The 19,859-nt window shown below is 44.1% G+C and overlaps 1 protein-coding gene across 1 annotated transcript in view; it reads right to left on the bottom strand.

The window, feature by feature from the left end:
• The window catches only part of CPNE4 (copine 4), a 472,213-nt gene that overhangs the window by 18,268 nt on the left and 434,086 nt on the right, over positions 1 to 19,859 (bottom strand). Inside the window, exons 10-11 of the mRNA XM_026497018.4 lie at positions 17,360 to 17,419; positions 6,590 to 6,723 (exon numbers count right to left, since the gene is read on the bottom strand). Of these exons, the coding sequence (XP_026352803.3) occupies positions 6,590 to 6,723; positions 17,360 to 17,419 (194 nt within the window). The remainder of the gene's footprint in view (positions 1 to 6,589; positions 6,724 to 17,359; positions 17,420 to 19,859) is intronic.

The following is a 19,859-nucleotide window of genomic DNA, read 5'->3' as shown; positions in this document are numbered from 1 at the left end:
CACCAGCTCTCCCTTCTCCTCACTATTGTGTAGATACAGGCTTTGGGGTGCATTGTATCTGGCAGGTAATAGAAAAGGTATTAATACTGGTAAATAGAAAAACAGAACAGCTTATAAAGGATTAGCCACAGCTCTGAGAAAAAAATACTTCTGGTCCTTGGAAATACTGAAATACATTGCTTCAGTAATTCCTCCTTAACCAAGACAAGGGCGAGCAGGTTTGGAAAGGAATCTGTGAGGGAGAGTTCAGAGGTACTTTTGGGGTAAGTCTGGAAGAAAATTTTCCAGGATGGAGAATGGGTCCTGGTTTTTCCAACCTGGAGATGGCTCAGAAGTCAAAACAGAAACCTAGGAGGCTCCATACCTTTTATTTTTTTCTTTGATAAGTCAAAGAAAGGTGAGATGTAATATTCCATCCATTTCTAATCACCAAACCAATGTTCCAGTCTTAACGATACTCTTTTTATGCCTTCTAAGCCACCCTTGGGGATTTGAAGTTTGCTGAGCATCATGCACTGTTATGTAATTGAATTTCAAGAGCAGGGAGGTAGGGAAAATGCCTCACCTACAAGAGGAATAATTAATGACCCAGGAGGGCATCAATTCTCTGAAGTTAGCCACCACAAAGTCTCTAACTAACAAACATGCCAAAGAAAAAGTTTCGAGCCTAAGCACAATAGATTTAAACATCCATGCTTCCTGATTAAAAATAAAACTAGGCGGAGAGGAGTCTTATGCAAGAGGCAAGAGAAGGCAGGTTGGGCACACAGGCAAGCCTCGCTGCACCAGCACATCAAAGAACTTGAGACTGAATCCTCTCAGCTCGGAGAAAAGGGGCCACTCAGCAACCACTGGGAAAATGATTGGTGGAACTTGCCAGCTTGGAAAATTCAATATTACCACATTGCTAAAGGCGATCTTTTAGTCTTACTATTGGAATAAAATAGTATAAAATACAATAAAAGAGCCCACAGTCTTCAATGGTAATGAGCATGAGCATGTCGTCCTGAACTTGTTAGGGAATGACCTTGGTCCTGAACTTGTTAGGGAATGACCTTGGTCCAGTGATCTCCAGACGGAGGATTCATTTTCAAACGCCATTTTGACCCTCCTGTTAAGGAAGACTTTGAGATGAAGAAAGAGAGTGATAAAAATAAAGACAAATTACCTCATCCATAAGGAAACAGAGGCTGACTCAGAGCAAAATGGCATTTCAGAACACCTAGACATTTAATTAAGACTGTTCTTTAAGACAGTGGTCTTAACACTGGGGTACATGGAAATGCAAAGGCCCTTCTGGGGATAGGAGAGCATGGCTTTTTTTTTTTTTTTTTTAAAGGAAATTGGTATTCAGTTTCTCTACTTTCATATGTGTTCTCTGCTGAAATTGATCTTCTGGGAACACCTGTAATAGAAAGACCAGCTCTCCATTCACACCTTCCCTTTCACAATTATCCTTCTCCTTACCCATTCTGAATCTTAACCATAATGGTGCATTGTTCCAGAGTGTAAAAACTCTGCGGTAGAAAATAAGGGAACTAGGGAACAATTCCTTTTGCAAGTCAGGTAGCTGCCAATTTTTGCTCTAAAAGATTGTAGGAAGTGCTGATATCAGCTGGTAGATCAATAAAAATACATTTTGGTGATAAACCATTACGTGATTTTTTTGATATATAACTTAGAACGGAAAGAAATGAGTAATACTGCTAGTTAAACTCTTTTCATGACCATGTATTTATTTTTAAGAATAAGTTTTCTTAGTATTTATATTGATAAAAACAAAAAATTGGATTAGTATTGATGCTAGACTCTTCTGTTCTAGTGCGAGGTAGAATCCATCTGCAGATATGTAAACTACTTGGGAAAGAGCCCCACTGTTTGTTTCATTAAAAATTTTTATTTTTTATAGGCAATACTTAGACATTGACATTTCCAATATATTTATGTTATTTTGGTCAATTATGCACTAATAATAAGTGTAACAAAGGCTCAAACAGAAGATTTTAAAAAATATTTTGAATCTTTTCAACACAGAAAATTTTAGAAATTAGAAATTTTAAAATTTATATTCATATTTTTATTGTAGAAATTCAAGGATTTTGAACCAAAATCTTAAAGATACACTAGGATGAAATTCTTTGGGGGAAGGGACCGGAAATGCAGTGTCATGAAAAAGAAGAAATAATTAAAATTCTCAACTCCAGCTCAAGAGCTTGTTCATGCATTTTTTAAGTGGATGATGGTGAGTATCCCAGAGCTATGGCATTCAGATCCCACTAAATGCATTCACAAGAGTTATGTAAGAGTTTTATTTTTAAATGTCCATATTTACAATACACCAGGATTTTCGGTCTTTGTTATTCTTTAAACTCAGGATAGAAAACATTAGATTTCAATGTAAAAATGTGTGAGAATACACATTTTTATAAAATTCTTTTTAAGGATATATGCTCAAAACCAAAAATTAAAGGTCATTGGTCCAAAATGTCCTTTAGATCTGACATTGTAATCCCTTTTTCCTTTAGTGGTCAGTTTATTTTTAAAACTAATTAAGAGGATTGAAGATAATAGCCTCTACAATTTACTGAGTATCACAAGCAGACATGTGCTAGCTAGCCACTTTATAGCTAATCCTTACAACTGTTCTGCAAGCAAAGTTCGATAAACCTTTCATTTGAAATAAAGGACACCAAGGGCCATGGAATGGAAACCTCAGAACACAGGTAGCAGAGCTGGGTTCTGAACCCAGGGTCTAGCTGTCACTAGGACCCCATGCTCTTTCCATCACCCCTGTTGACTCTGCCCTTTGTAGGAGGCTGGTCTGGTCTAAAGACTCAGAATAATAAAGATAAGTCCATCCATGTTCTAATAACAACAAAGGACAGAATTAGCAGAATTCTGAACACCTCAAAGTTTGCCATCCCTAGAAGGCCCTCCTTGACTACCCTGGAAACTCACCTAGGAAAGTTACTCCTCTTGATGTAGTCCCCATCCTTACACAGGGCAAAGCTGCCCTGACAATGCTGGGCTGTGATTTACTTACACACCTTTTTCTCCCTGAGACTGTGATGCAGCTGGGGGGAAATTATACTCTATTAATTTATCTGACTTTACAGCACCGTGTGAGATGCCTGGCAGCCGACAGGTGCCCCATAGGTCTTTAGCCATTCCATCGGACTCATCTAACTGGTTTAACTCTGGATCTCAACTTGGGATGCCCATTAGAAAAATGCCCACGAAAAATCCTGATTCCTCAGGACGTACACCAGACTAATTAAATTAGGCTCTGGGGTGGGGCCCAGGCATCAGGATATTTTAAGACTTCCCGAATGATTCCAGTGTGCAGCCAAGGCTGAGAACCACCGACTGGTGTTGGTAGAGTGGAAGGGGTGGCAGGGTGATACAAACCTATCTTCTGACTCTAACGCCAATGCCTGTCAGATTGGGCATCAGCCCTAACTTTGCCTCCTAGCACACCATGCAGGAAGCCTCCTGCTCAGTTGCTGAAACCTCGGTCTCATTCTGGGCTGGCCACATCCATGAAATGGCAGTCTACGCTTCCAAGCAATGTATTCGGTATCTATAGTCTCTTGATAGCAGATAGACCAGCCTTTTGCTGGAGGACATGGCGGGTGGTCAGAGACCCACATCTCTGCTGGGCCCAAGGAATGGACGTCACCTTGGTCTTGAGCAGCCTGACCAGGATGTTCACGGGAGCTGGGCAAGTGCTACAACCAACAGGGAACATGTGAGCCTCTGTGTGTGTGTGTGTGTGTGTGTACGCGCATACACGTGTGCATGCTTGGGGAGTCCAAGGCGAGAGACACAGAGAGACAGAGCAGGCTGGCAGGACTGTCTTCTGGGCTTAGGACCAGATATTTGTGGAAAAGCTTTCCCTTCAAGGCCACCCTGAGAAGGGCTTTATGCATCTCGCAAGCTGTTCTGCTTCACTGATCACTTCGTGCTGACCCCTCAGCAATGACTGTACAAGGCAGAAAGAAAAACCCCTGGCTGTCAGAGGCTGGGAGCAATTTCTAAGGCTCATGGGGATTAAAAACCTCTCTGTCGCTGCAGGAGGGGGAACAACGCCTTCTGTCAGTTTTTATTCAAGTGTTTCTTTTGAACATCAACCTCAGTGACTTTGATGTGAGAATAAATTAATTTCAAAGCCCCAACTTGAAATTTCCTGACTCTGCCTGTCTATTGTCTATCCACCCACGCAAAGGAGAAACTGCGGAACCTTGTCAGTTCTCCAGCGAGCAGCTTGCATTACACATTCTTCCAGGGAGTCTTTCAAAAGAGTGCCACGGGCTTTTTAGGCCTTTCCCTCCTTAGGTATTTGCCCTTTTCAATGCTGAGCTACCTTCTTAATACATATACGTATACGTATACATAAGCTCCACTGAGCTGCAGAAGCCTGATTTTCCTGGACAGTTGGGCCAATAACTTTGGTATTACCCTATTAAAATTTTAAAAAGAATCGTTTACAATAATTCTTCATGTAACCCCTCAGGTGTCAAATCTTATTTTTATATTGAATCTGTATTTCTGCATGAATACAAAATGCTTTCTGGGCTTTGCCTTTGCCTGGCTTGTATGTTTTAAGTGGATAATAGCTCTGAAAGACGTGCGGGTCTTTGGGATTGTACTACCTGCATCTTGCATGTGAGGTCACCAGGAAACAGAGGAAGTTCAGCACCTTGTTCCGGATCATCCCATAATTCTGCCGCAGAACCACAGCCAAGGCTCTGGGCATTGGCATCTTAGTTTCTGGTCAACCCACCAATCTTTTCTTTGGAATTCATTAGAACACTGCCTTCCCCCCTGAAGAGAGTCAACATTATTGTTAAGAATCTATTTATTGTATTGTACTGAGTGCTTTACCTACTTTCTTTCTTGCCTCTTAGGTATACACCAGTACACTAAATCATTTGTGTGCATATTAGAAAGGAGACAACTGACTGTTTTGGTGTCTCGGGGGTGACTGGAGACGTTTCTGGCAGTGGAGATGCAATTTGTCAGTTTTTTTTCCCTTTCCCATATGGAACTCTCCATGTGATATATACCCTCTCTAGGAATACTCCCTGTATTTGGGCCGAAAGAAATCAGCGCTGAAATTCAAGTTGTCTTCATAGTCAATATCTCAAGGTTAAGTATAAGAAGTATCACTTCAACAAGGTAATTTAAAATGCTATTGTCCTCTGTTCTAAATGTACAAGAGGGCAAGTGTCAGCAAGGGCCTGAGTATTTAAAGCTGTTTGATTTTACTGGACTGTTCATTCAGTCCCCAGCTGCCCTCACACCAAGTTGAGTTACCGGCAATGACCAAGCCGAATCCAGAAAATCCCAGCAGGAAGGACACTGATGAGACCCTTTTCATCACCTGTTGTTGGTTTCTCTGCACATTGCAGTCACTAGATTGTCTCATTTCCTATAGTGCCTGGGGCAACAGGTTTTTAATATAACTGCCACTAATTGTGAGACTAGAAAAATAAAAACCATACGTCCTATACAGTTCCTCTGAAACTGGAAGACAGAGTCACTTATTTTCCTGATTTAAAGGGTTAGTTTGTTGCTTCTTATTACTAAATAGCCTTGTTTTATAATCACACTAAGGACTCAACCGAGATTCACCCATATTTATATTTAGATCGGTTCTACCTCAAATAACCTTCTTGAACATGTGAACAACTTCACCTCAACTTGGAAATACTGAAAGGCAAAATAAATTCGGTTTACTGTCGTTTATGTAAACCACAATTCTCTTGGTGGGAAAGGTCAATATTTACCATCAAGGAAAAATAAATGTAATACCCATCTGATCTCAAAATCATGTGTTCTATAAACACACACACACAAAAACACACAGATACTTCCCCAGGCACACGCGCATGCACGTGGACAGATGCACACCCCCTGCTAACGTTACCAATAGCTCTGACGTCAGTGAAACACCATGATTATGAGCTTCAGCAGTGGAATGAATTAGATCTGCGTTCAAGTTCTCCCTTGGGCTGAGTGAGTGCCCAGGTTACCTAACCTCCCTGCACAGTTTGCCTCTTCTGTTAAATAGTGCCCACTACATAGGGTGGAATGTGAGGATTAGAGGCAATAATGTTGCATAAATGGGTGCTTCTCAAACTCCAAAATGCACACAAATCATCTGGGAATCTTGTTAATATGCAGATTCTAATTCAATAGGTCTGAAGTGGGGCTCGAGATTCTAAGTTCCTGGTGGTGCCATGCTGCTAGTCCACGGACCAAACTTTGAGTACCAAGACACGTTCTCAGACTTCACAAAACAGAAAGTGGCTTTGCAAGCCAAATAAGAAAAGAAAGCTGAGAAAGGATTGTGTGTGTGTGTGTGTGTGTGTGTGTGTGTGTGTGTGTGACCAAGGTGAGCATGGCATGAACTCAGTTTCTCTAGGTGTGGGGAGGATGAAACGTTTGGGCAAGCTTTTGTCCTGTTCCTTCATGAGCCTCAGGATGGGTAGCTACTGGACTTAATTTCCATTTTTCTGCCCAGGACCAGCTAGAGACCATCAGAGCCCACAGAGAGATAAGGCCTGAGCCAACCGAAGTCTTGTACCTGTCATAGTCTTGGCAGATCTCCCCTACAGCCACCAAGGCTTTCAGGTACTCGTTGGGCTGGTAAGGGTGAATGTAGTGCAGGGAACAGCTGTTCCGGGGGTCCCCGTTTGAGGCTGTGAAGTCTATCGCTACCTGGAAGAGAAAACAGGAGAATGGGTTGATTCAAGTGAATGCATCTCATAGAAATGGTGATCAGCCACACAAAAGACATGGCTCGAGATGGAAAAAAGCAGCACATCACACACCCTGCCAAGAAGGAAAGTGAGAGAAGTTATTAATTTGGTTGAGGCCATTTCTGTAGTCTTCAATTGTCCTCTACCCCCGTGTCAAAGCAGAACTTGAGATGGACATGCCGGTCAGAAAGCCCAGCCCCTGCTGAGCCACGTCACCAGGCAGCAGGAGTACGGGTGGGATAGCTGCTCCCCAGGTCCGAATTCACTAAGAAAAGCCTTCTCTGCTCTCCAGGCAGGACGATTCCATCTCAGAGGCAGAGGTAAAATCCCTTAGAACTAAATTCTGTGTTAAAGATGTGGTCTATCTCCAAAAGCCATAGTCCTATTTTCGTGTGTGGAGATTGCAGAGACGTACTGAAGGGGTTATAATAAATTTTCTGCAAGAAGCAGCTTCGAGTGAGGCATTCAGCTTTTGGTTTCCACTCATGTGAGAACTCCTGCCTAAAACAGAGAAGCCTGGATGCTATGGCATCGGGACTGGGGGGCAGAGAAGAAAAACCTCTGTCTTGCCAAGTAGATTTTATCCTTGAACTTCTTAAATTTTTTTCTGATTTTATCCTTGAACTTCTTAAATTTTATCCTTGAACTTCTTAGATTTTATCCTTGAACTTCTTAAATTTTTTTCTGACCCCTAGCATCATTATCTAAATAAGAGCTGACTCACTTCACACTCTTAACAACAACAAAAGGCTCAAGCCTAGAGAGTGCTAAAATGGGAAGGAATATTTCTTCTACCATTTAAATAAAAGTTAACCCAGCAAACACCTCTCAAAGAGAAAAAAAAAAGCTTCAGCTTGGGAGTGGGGAAGGGTAGGGAAAAGATGGGAGGATTAACACAACAGGAGTGGTAGGAAAAGAAAGAAATGTTCATGTTATATCTTCTCTTTTTCTTCAGGGCCTGCCAAAATCCACTCACGGGCTTACTAATGACAGAAAGGCTTTATCTTCTCTTATGATCTCGTGGGTGGGAAATGTTATTTGTATACTATTTGACAAAATTCCATTACGACACATAATTGGATAGGACACATAATTGGAATGTCCCATTGGATTTATTTAGGGGGTATGTTACTTCCAGAAGGACAGAGAAAAGGTGCTATGTGTTTTGTTTCTGCTCCGGAAAGATCAGCTTAGGAGAGTAAGGTTGATAGGCGAAAATGGCCGCACACCTTCTATTGTAACGCTGCAACTGAATCCAAGGGACGAGAAGAGAAAAAGCGATAGGCTAACAATTCACTTACAACATTCCTTTTTTCTTTCTTGAGGTTATTTTTCTCATCACTGATTTTGTTTCCCCTTTTCTTCCTCACCCCTCCCCAGGACTGTGTTGAAAAGAAATTTAAGCAGGATTCAAAATCTATTTTCAGAATACCCCGATGTTTTCAACAAAGGGAGTACCAGCTGATAAAATGCTAGTACTAACAGCGTTCCAAAAGGAAAGGTCATGTGGAGAAAAATCACACAGTACTTCCCTGACCCTGAGATGCCCTTACTCAGATAACAAAGGGAAGAAGAGAGGAGTAACCTTACTCTGTGTCAGACACTGTACTACCTGCTTTCCAGGTATTGTGTTATTTCTTTTCATTAAAAAACCCTGGGACGCAGAGATTGCTATTCCTTTTTATAGATGGAGATCCTGATGCCCAAAGGTGATGAAGTTTGCTGGGGACGGAGCTGGGTTAAAACCCAAGTCTATATGGCTCTGAAGCCTGCTCCTCCATTATGCCATTATACACCCAAGAGAACATATATGGCTGTGGCTAACATGCCAAGATGTCACATGGCTATGTATATTCCTATAAAGAATGGAGGGCATTTAGCCTGGGAGTTGGGAGAATGGCTAGAGGCAACTAGAATAATTTAGGAGAGATGAATGGCCTTGAATGAACAGCTCTTTGTAATCAGAACAGTTGTAAAAGGTAGGAAAAGAGCAATTAAAGTGTATCTGTGTGTGTATGTGTGTCTGTCTGTGTGTAATAGGGAGAATGTGTTACTGGGGATGACTGGAGGTGATTTAAGAGGGCCGGTAAAATCCAGCATCTTCTGAGACAGATTCCAGCCAGAAGGTAAAAGTCAATCTGCTGGAAAAAAAGAGGAAGACAATAGGTGAAGGTCCTTTTATTTTTATTTATTTATTTTTAAAAGATTTTATTTATTTATTTGACAGAGAGAGAGAGAGAGACAGCCAGCGAGAGAGGGAACACAAGCAGGGGGAGTGGGAGAGGAAGAAGCACGCTCATAGCGGAGGAGCCTGATGTGGGGCTTGATCCCAGAACGCCGGGATCACGCCCTGAGCTGAAGGCAGATGCTTAACGACTGAGCCACCCAGGCGCCCCGGTGAAGGTCCTTTTAATCAAGGACTGTGATGAAAAGTTCATGTGTCAGGGGCCTCCATGTATTTTGTGACTAAGAAGGAGACATAAAGCCCTCCAGGACCCACCCATGGGGCCTCAACCAGACAGAGGTCCAAATACATGCAGATTATTTCTGGAAAACTTCTGTAGGAGGAACACTTGGGAGGTGCTTGAGAGACAGTGGCTGAAGAAACCATACACCTAGGGTCCTCCTGGTTTACGAAGCTCAAGCATGCAGAGCCACCATTATCAGCCTTTTGGTCCTGATGAGACACCCCTAAGGGTTACTGATACCTCCCACACGTGGACATGGCCTTTAGAAAGTAAAAACAGTGCTGGGAAGGCCAGGTGTAAAGCCACCTCTTTACTACTGAAGAAAGCATTTTAGGACTCTAGAGAATTCTAGAGAATGTGAGAATGTTGTTATGGAGATAACCTTGATTCTGCTCCAGTTTTTCTAAAATGCAAATCGCTGGCAGGTGTCGAGATGTTGTTATTAATAACCCGTACCTACGGCCCACATCGCTTCTGCTTATGATGCTCTTCATCATGGATCGCCACAACCCTCTGCCTGTGCTGCTTGACGCTGCCGTTGAAAATTGTCCCATGTGCTGATTACCTGAGTGTCAAGGGTATTCCTTGGTGACAAAAACATGCTGGTGTCTTGATATAAAACCAGAGAATGAGACCGGGTAACAGAAAGGCCAGAAGGGAAAAACCTCCATAAAGAAAAATGACAACACGAGAAACCTAAATGTTCGTCTTATCCTCCCTAGTCATGGGCAAAATTCTCCAGGTATGCAGGCACCAAGTGGCAGCATCCAAGCCCAGATGTATCACCTGAATGAATATGCTGTGCTACGGGGAGAAGAGTGTATAATGTCTGGATGAACACACACAGATTTTGGCAACAATAGATTTTAAAATAGAGCAAGATATCATAGGGTTGGGACCAGGGGAAGGCAAGAGAGGTAACGAGGGCATAAATTCAAGAAGGCATTCATTCCCAGCTGACCTTACACTTGCATGATCTTGAGAGTGAATGCCTCCTTTTCAATCTTGGACCCTAGGTGCCTCTCTTGCTTCATCCTCCTTCTGGCCTTGTTGGTCCTTTCATTTTCTTTCTTTCTTTTTTTTTTCTTAAAGATTTTATTTATTTATTTGACAGAGATAGAGACAGCCAGCGAGAGAGGGAACACAAGCAGGGGGAGTGGAGAGGAAGAAGCAGGCTCATAGCAGAGGAGCCTGATGTGGGGCTCGATCCCATAACGCCGGGATCACGCCCTGAGCCGAAGGCAGACGCTTAACCGCTGTGCCACCCAGGCGCCCCCGTCCTTTCATTTTCTAACAACTCTTCATCCTTAGGCTTAGAATAATTCCCTTATGCTTAACAAATGAGCGTGGGGCAGAGGTGATAGTGAGAAGGGGATTGTGACCAGAGAGATTTAGGATAGAAAATGAAGAGCATTTGGTCACTGATAGATGGCAGTTAGGGAAAAGGAGTGGCCACATTTCTTTGGCCATGGAAGAGATGGCATCTTGAGGATAGTAGAAGCCATCTGAAGATCACCGTTAGAAGGCTGGTGTTGGGCTGCCTGCTCTTGGTGGTGCTGTGTAGACATATGAACAGGCCTGATGGAAATTTTACTTTTTTTCTGCAGACAGGCCTCTGGGGGCTGAGGGGGAGGGTTTCCACTTTTCCCACAGGGATGGCCCCAGTATCTGTGACAACCACAGAGGCTATTCTAGCTCCAGAGATTCTGAGAGAGCTTTGGGGAAGGGTATGTACTTAAAAATAACCTGGTGAAAAAGGAAATAAAGCAATGATCCTTACCACCCACCCCTTTCTGTAGTTCCCGCCGCTCAGAACAAAAATATTTTATCATTGACTAGACAGCCATGGACAGTCTTAAGTGTGTGGCAGCTGAACGATCTTTTTCCTGGCAAGTGATGGTTTCTCAAGGCTCCCTAATGAAGCTGGAGATAAAATATCTATCTTCAGGAGGTGGCCTTCTACCAAGAATTCTCTGTGCTCTTTAAGTTAGCATTAGTGGCAAGAGAACAGAGCGAAAGGTTAGGTTTATTTTAAAAAGCAACAGGGAGTCAGTGAAAGACGGGATTAAGCTGAGAAATAAAAGCAAGAAAATGACTGAAAAATGCCAGTTTGTGGAGGTGGCTACCGGCGCCTGGCTTCCTGAACGCTGGTGAGTTCGCGGGCGGCCGCGTTTTCATTTTCGGATAGGAAGCATTTACGAAAGCCTGTGGTTCTGGTATGTGCTCCAATCTTCTCAGCAGGCAGCCCGGGAACAGGCACCGCCCGTGGCTCTCCCCTTCTGCCCAGGAGGCCTCGCTCATCATTAAGCAGAGCTGTGGAACAGCTTTGCAAACCTTGTAGAGTCAGAATGCGAAATACTCCCCCCGTTGCCACCAAGCTCCCGGTGCAGAGCTGCTTCCCGGAAAAGGCTGGAAGCCAACGATAAGCATCTATCTTTGGACATGTTTAGCTTCTTATGTGAAACGAGCCCACTCCTCAGATTCCCTTGTCTGCCTGTGACAAATGAGCCATTTGAAACCTCCCGGATATTTTCTAAGGCAAGGTGCTGTGAACCAACCTCTGGTTAGTGGCCTAATCTCTCTATAACCAACCTGCAGTCAACCTTTGTCATATCATCTGCTGGGGCAGCTGTTTTCTTTCTTTCTTTTTTTTTTTTTTTAATTTTAAATTTGTATACAATTTGGACCCATACAATAAGCCTTGTAGTTGGAGATACTGTTCAGTCTGGACCATTTCTTAAATGACAGGTTAAACTCTTGTGCTTTTCTATTTCTTCAAAACTCCACTGGGGGAAAAGAAATAGGAACCTAGACTCGATGGGAGAGACACCCCAAGGTCACCTGGTTAATTTTCCACAAATTGCAAAGCGCTCCCCTCTTCAACTTAGGGCTCCTTCTCATTTCTCAGAAGTCTACACCAGAGTCCGCCAGTGGTTAGTCTGGGATATAATGTAAAGATTTAAAACCTAAACTGGGACACAGTGTGGACATAGGATGCCCTGAATGTGTTAGGGTCAGGAAGTTTCCTGAAAGAATTTGTCATAGGTGATCCTTTTCTTTAGGCTGGAAGGTTAATCCGAGAGGAGCCACATTCACCTTATTATATCATATTATATTATCAAAATGTAGACTATAAAATCAGAGATAAAGGAAAACAATACCACCCTTAATGTTAGAAAATTGCCAATACTAAAAATGGCCATCTGTAAATACGAAAAAAAAAAAACCCCTTTTTGGGGGTCACCTGGACCACTTGAGAATCTGATACAAGATTTATATCCTCTCATCAGAAAATGCACACACCTAATTCTGCACACAATTTCGGAAAGTCAAGGATGCCCCTGAGGTCAATTCTCATTCCTCAAGGATTCCACTAGCCTAACAAGTCATGTTTTCTTTTTCCTTTCTAGATTTTCTCTCTCCATCTCTCTATGTCTTTTTTTTTTTAATTTTTTTGTTATGTTATGTTAGTCACCATACAGTACATCATTAGTTTTTGATGTAGTGTTCCATGATCCATTGTTTGCGTATCACACCCAGTGCTCCATGCAATACGTGCCCTCCTTACTACCCATCATCGGCCACTCTCTCTTATCTCTTAAGACATAAACATTTTACCTGGTTATAATCATAGGGTAGCTCTGCTTTACATTCTTTTTTTTCACTTAACATTATGCCTTAAACATGTCCCCATGTTATCATCATTCATTATACTTATCATTTAAAGTGGCTTTATCATAACCCACCCGGATGAGGTACTGAAATTTACATAGCCATTATCTTACTGCTGGACATTTAGGTTGCTTACAGCTTGTCTCTGAAAAGCCGCTTTCCAAAGTACATTTTTATGCACCTGGAAAAGAAGTAACTTTCAAAGGAAACAGTGAACTCTTCTACCATTTTCTTTCCAAATACCTTATGGTGTCTGTCTCTTCTATGCTGTCTATAGTTTTGTGTTTTGTGTGTGAAATTCTAGTATCTAATTTTATTTTTGGCTGCTGTGCCATGTGCCAAACACAGTGAACTCCATCTCCCCCTCTCTAGTCTGTTTCTCGTCCACCCACCCCCTCCCACCTCCTCCAAGACTGCCACGTGACAGTTGCCCTCAAGTTCGTACGATTTGAGGATTCACATGAGGAGATGGAACGTCCTCGGGGGTGCCCTTGACCTCCCGAAATGGCGCGCAGAATCAGGCGTGTGCATTTTCCAGTGAGAGGATATAGATTGTGTATCAGATTCTCAAGTGGGGCCGACGACCAAAAAAGAATCATTGACTAAGGCTCTTTTTAGCATCTTAATCTCTTTCCCTTCACTGGGGCGTCTCCTTTGCTTATGGTCAGATTCTAGCCTGAAACCTCCCCTCTCTTAATCCTTAAGGTGCTATCCTCCTTTTCTCCTCTTGCCTCCTCTTCACTGCCAGCATTCTTGAATGAATAGTTATACCCGCTGGGTTCACTTCCTTACCTTCTGTCTACACCCTAACTCCTGGGTCTCCCTGTCTCACGCTGCTGAAATTGCTCTTTCAAAAGATGATATGTGCCTCTTTATCACATGACCCGGTTTTTTATTCTTCACCTTCTGACTTCTCTCTCCCATGTGGGATTATGGCCCTTGATCTTACAAAATTTTCTTCCTGGTCATTTGAAGTACTGCCTCCTCCTGGACCTTTTCCTCTGGCATTTCTTCTCCTATTGGTTGCCCCTCGTCCCCTTGCTGTCCGGTGGAGATCTTCTGCAATTTCCTGAGACATCTTTTCTCTCTGTAGTCTTCTCTCTGGTCATCTCACCCAGACCCATTTGTGTGCAGCTTCTCTCTCTCTCCTGAGACCTAGGACCGTATTTGTAAGTGCCGTCTCTACAGGGAGGCCTGGAAGTACCTCCATCGGGTCCAAAAGCAAATCCATCATCTTGCTGGCAGCTCCTCTGGATTTTCATATTGCCATGAATAGGATCACCATGCTTCGTCAGTCAGGCACAAAAGATCTGAGTCCTCTGGACTCCTCTTTCTCCCTGGCCTTCTGCATCCTCACTGGATCACGGGCCAAGGCTTACTGACCTCTCTTGCCACAGTGTTTCTTCCTACTGCTGCCCTGCTAGCTTGGCCTGTTATTAGTCGTCACCAGGACTGTTAGTCTCTTGCTTCATCTTCCAGAGTCCGCTCACCACCTTCGATGCCTCCCACTAAACACTCCCAGTTAATCCCCTAAAGCATGTGTCCAACTGCTTCAACGTCCTGCTCAAGATTCTTCTGACCATTGCCTTATCCACCACATTACTTCAAAATTAAAAGCCCTTCAAATTCTTAATCCAAACCACTTCTCCAACACTCCTCTGAATATACCATTTATGCATATTAACCCAAATATGGTTTTGATATTTATAATTAGAACATATGGATGCATAAACATTTAAGTTCATGGGGATGCTTTTTTTTTTTTTTTCCTTAAGAGAGGTGAAGGTGGGGTGGGTCAGAGAGAGAGGGAGAGAGAGAATCTTAAGCAGGCTCCATGCCCAGCGCGGAGCTGGACGTGGGGCTCGATCTCACAACCCTGAGATCATGACCTGAGTTAAAATCAAGAGTTGGACACTTAACTGACTGAGCCATCCAGGTGTCCCTGTAGGGATGCTTTTAAAAGAAAAACCTAGTATCCTATTTATTCATCTCATTTCTTGTTTGTCCTAAACCTTACCTCTCCTTTAAGGTTTAGGGTTCGATCCATTATAATTCAATTAAAGTACCTAATATACATCAGCCTGTCACCTGAAGGGAAAGACGCTTCACTTTTGACGTTCTTAAGCTTGAGTCAGAGGGACCAGGCATCTGTGGAGAGTATGAAAGCTTTCTCTGAGCCCCTGCTTGTAAAGTGTACTAGTCAGAGTCTTGACAGGAAACAAATGGTCCCCTCAAAAGGGATGATCCAGAAAGAGCTTAATAAAAGGACAAGTCAAAGAATCTGAGGGAAACTAAGTCAATAAGGTAAGGGAGGAGGAGCTGGAACTGGGAAGGTGGTGGTGAGAGCCATTAAAGTGGTGCCTCCCAGCTGGGGAGGATCAGCAGGGGTGGCAAGAGAGGGGAGGGCTCATCCTTCCGTGTCAGGCAGGCCTTGTGGACCCAGGATGTGGAGCTGGGGACCCTGCGGGGTTAAACTTCTGGTGCTCACAGGGGCTGGTTCTTTGCAGCATAACTCCAAGGGCAGAGCGAGCCCCTGAAGGTTGAATAAAGAGTTGTTCAAGAGCATGGAATCTATAGACTCTAAAACAGACCCAAATCAATAGAGCTCTCCCTTGAAAACCTATAAATAGTTTTCCGAACGGCTCCTTTGCCTAAGATTGTGGGACACTATTTCCAGTAGCTCTCCCTTATGACATTGCTGGCTTCTCTACTCTCATTTGGGTACGTCCAGCAGGGCAGCAAGCCCCCAGAACAGCTAGTGCTAGGTGTGCACGCTCAAGAGGAACATGTCTGCTGCTCTCCGTGTGGGCCGGCACGCAACGCACGTAGGAGGGCTGGGTGGGTGTGCCTTCGGAGAGCCTTCGAATCTAAAGAAATGACCAAATTCTACAATTACCTCATAACCATTCAGGGGTAGGTGAACAATGCCCAAAGTGTAGGGAGGACAAATGTAGAACCCTCTGAGATTAGAGTAGAGGACAAGCCTCTAGGTAAGGAGACAACCCCTTACCACATCCCCTTGGAACTCCCCCTTTTAGTCCTTTGAGTACCACCATCCCTGTCCCAGAAATACATTGGTCCTGTCTACTCTCTTGGGCTTAAACCTGGACAAAAATTAAACCATCTGCCTTGCTTTCCTCATATGACTGCACCAGTCGAGGGAGCTAAACAGGGCTGACCTTCATGAGCATACATCTGGAAGATGAGGAACAAAAGCTGTTCAGATTGTATTTCTCTTGTTTGCCATGTGGCTTTCCCATAGGTTTTAGCAGATCTATCTCTGGCCATCTGGGGATGCTCTTTCTGGAGGCCACATCTGCCCAAACCTAGGAGGGTTTCGAATATTAAGTAAGTTATTCAGGGCAGATGGACTCATAAACTTGGTCTACCAGGCATTTTAAAAGACCCAGCTTAGGGGTGCCTGGGTGGCTCAGTCATTGAGCATCTGCCTTTGGCTCAGGGTGTGATTCCAGGGTCCTGGGATCGAGCCCCTCGTCAGGCTCCCTCCTCCTCTGGGAGCCTGCTTCTTCCTCTCCCACTCCCCCTGCTTGTGTTCCCTCTCTCACTGGCTGTCTCTCTCTCTCTGTCAAATAAATAAATAAATAAAATCTTAAAAAAAAGAAAAAGACCCAGGGGCGCCTGGGTGGTGCAGTCGTTAAGCGTCTGCCTTCGGCTCAGGGCGTGATCCTGGCGTTCCGGGATCGAGTCCCACATCAGGCTCCTCCGCTGGGACCCTGCTTCTTCCTCTCCCACTCCCCCTGCTTGTGTTCCCTCTCTCACTGGCTGTCTCTCTGTCACATAAATAAATAAAATCTTTAAAAAAAAAAAAAAAGAAAAAGACCCAGCTTACCCACCAAATACATATTTGGAGGGTATAAATCCCATGCACTCACGGGTTATATGTAGGAGATGATCCCTGATCCACCCACTGAGTCTAGATGCTCTATTTCTCAACTCTCAAAGACTAGTTCTCCAATATTTTGGAATTCGTTCTTCATTGTCTGATGAGCCATTTGGATGACTTCCTCTTGGCACTGACCACTGGGCATCGGTGCCTGTGTTTGGGCTGCATCTGCCTTGGCTCAGTGGGACTTTCCAGCAAGGTTTACTTCCTTGCTATCCAACTCACCAGGTGAGGATGGGATCTGGCAATATGCCCACTGCCCCTTGCCTCATATAGTTACTGAAAGAATGGGAAGCATCAGGAGTGTTCCCAAATCACCTGAGTTTGAGTGGCATGAATTTCCCGGTATGACTTCCTGACAACCATACTCCCTGGAGAAAACAGAAGTATGAAGTCACTTCAAAAACATGATACCATACAATATTGCAGCAATGAGACCTGAACAAAGCTGACCCGAGGTTTTAATAAACCTTTGTCTCCTCATTCCCCCAACCCAGCACCATTCCCCACACCTTGCTCCCTGCCTATGAACACATATGGAAACAACTTACTGTAAACTGGATTTGGCAGCCGCCCATGATGTAGTCCAAGAAAGAATGCATCTTGTGGATCTGCAGAGGAGGAGAAGAGGAAACTGTTTTAGCAACAGCGTGATCTATTTCCTTACGCAGTGGAAGCTTAAACTTTGGGGTTAGGCTGCTACCCTAGAAGAAAGAGCAGAAAGAGATCTGTGGGGAAAAGAGGGGTCAGTCGATTTGGTTATGCTAAAGGAGAGAAAAAGCAATGCTCAATTCAGATGGCCCTTGAGGGCTGCAACTACCTAAGCTCTGCTCCCCTCTTGTGTTACGGATGCCTCCGGTGAGACACTAACAGCAGATTTTCATGTATTGCCCTTGTTTTGGAATGAACAAAGTCTCACACTTGGCTTCAGTTTTGCTCCCCATGGCTAAGTCCCAGTGCTGGTAACATTCTAAATACCATAAGTAATCTAGGGTGGTGGCTTCAGGATGGCAATGACCTGAGAAGGCCTTTACTGACAGTTTCCCATTAGTAAGATTCCTGCCATGCCATGAACAATGAACTTATGAGACTAACTCTAAGCCAGGGGCTTAACATCCATGATTTCATTTAATTCTTAGAACTACTCCATAAAAGTGGTACTATCATTATTATTGTGCCATTTTGTGGAGGAGGGAGTTGAGGCTAAGATCACCTACCCAATAGGTGATGGATGTGGGACTCTAATGCCGGCAGTCTGGACTGCGTCGTCCATTCTTTGGACCTCTGTGCCGGAAGTCAGTATGGCCCTGCTTTCTGCCCAACCACCATCATCTGCGTTCTCGTGTGCCTTACCAATTTCTGGTCTTCATTTCTGCTTCTTTATGATTCTGCTGCTTGACTCTGGGTGATATTCATCCATTTATTTAACAAGGATTTACTGAGCCCCCACTCTGCACTAGATGCTAGGGATATAGTGATGAGAAAAACAGACACGACTATAGTCATGGAACTTGTAGACGGGCCCCTGTACCTGGGCAGGGAGTAACTGATTTTTGACCCTCAGTCCTCAGATTCCTTCTGATGCTCAGGGTAGCTTCTCAGAGACTGACCTAAGAAATCCCATGTTGGTGTCTCTAGGTACCACCTCCAGGTGGCACACATTTCTTGGCAGACTTTTCTCAGGGCTGATGTTCACTTGGCCCCCTGAACAGTGCCTGCTCCTGGCTTCCTTTTTCTTTTTTTTTCCTTTTCCTTTTAGATTTTGTATTTATTCATTTGAGAGAGAGTGTGCAAGTGAGAGTGAGAGCACAAGCAGGCGGGAGGGTCATAGGCAGAGGGAGAAGCAGCCCACTGAGTAGGAAGCCTGATGTGGGGCTCAATCCCAGGACTCCAGGATCATGACCTGAGCTGAAGGCAGACACTTAACCAACTGAGCCACGCAGGCATTCCCAGAAGAAAAGTTTATTACTCACAGCAACCAGAAGGATAGGAGGCATGTCATGGCACTCAGGGGCCACATGGGGAAGCACCAGGGTCAGTTAGAAGACAGAAAGATTGAAAGGGAAGTGTGGGTGGCAGTCTTTATTGTGGGTGGGTTTTTTTTTTTTTTTTTTTTGTAAGGAATGAGTGGGGCAGGGTAAGCAGTTAATCTGGTTTAGGACTGGAGTCTGAATAATTTTCATGGCTCTGGGCTATAAGGGTGGTCTCTAATTATCTGAAGCCTGGACCCGGGGTCATGTAGGGCCACAGGAATATTGGCTCTGTATGTGAGAGCACCATAAAGAAGGTGGTTGGGGGTATGGGCTCTGGATGGTTTGGTCCGCATATCAAAGGCAAGGCTCACATGCAAGTTGTTTGCTATCTCCAGGAATTAGCTAACCCTGGGAGGAGCAGACCCCATGCAGGTCCACAAGGCTCCAAGATGTTAAAGCATCAACAACTTTAGAAAAGAAAAAACATAATTAATACAATGGTCCCAGATGGCCAGTCCCAATACACTATCCCCTAGTCCCACTGACGGGTTCAAGAGGTGGGCACATCCGTCTTTCCTTTCCTCTCGCTCTCGCTCTTGCTCTGAGAGGATGTGCTCCTGCAGCTCCTGGCAGCCATGGAGAGGCCACTCTGAGAGAAGGAACCTGATATACACAGAGAGAAACTAGATGGCATTTAAGTCTTGTATGGTGGAGTCAGACAGGCATAGGTTAAAATCTCAGCTCTTAAACTTACCATGTGCACGACTAGTTACATGATCTCAGTTGACAGCCGAAATCTCAGGGTTACGATACAAGTTAAACAGAATTCATCATCGTTACTCTCACATAGGAAATACTCAGCCAGTGCCAGAGTTATTCTCAGATGTGATTTCAGAGGTTTGATTATTAGCATGTAGGATTTTCTGTGAAGTTAGAGCCCTTCTGGGAGGAGTTTCTCGGCCCTTGTGATCTTCCCCCATTGCTTTGTGTTCATGGTACCTTTCAGCAAGGGTGAGGTGCCACCTAGAAAGCACGAACACTGCGACAAGCACACAGGAGGGGCTCTGGAAATGCTGGC

The sequence above is a fragment of the Ursus arctos genome, unplaced genomic scaffold, assembly GCF_023065955.2.
Source record: "Ursus arctos isolate Adak ecotype North America unplaced genomic scaffold, UrsArc2.0 scaffold_20, whole genome shotgun sequence".
Lineage (NCBI taxonomy): Eukaryota > Metazoa > Chordata > Mammalia > Carnivora > Ursidae > Ursus > Ursus arctos.
This window is presented reverse-complemented; position numbering and strand designations above follow the sequence as displayed.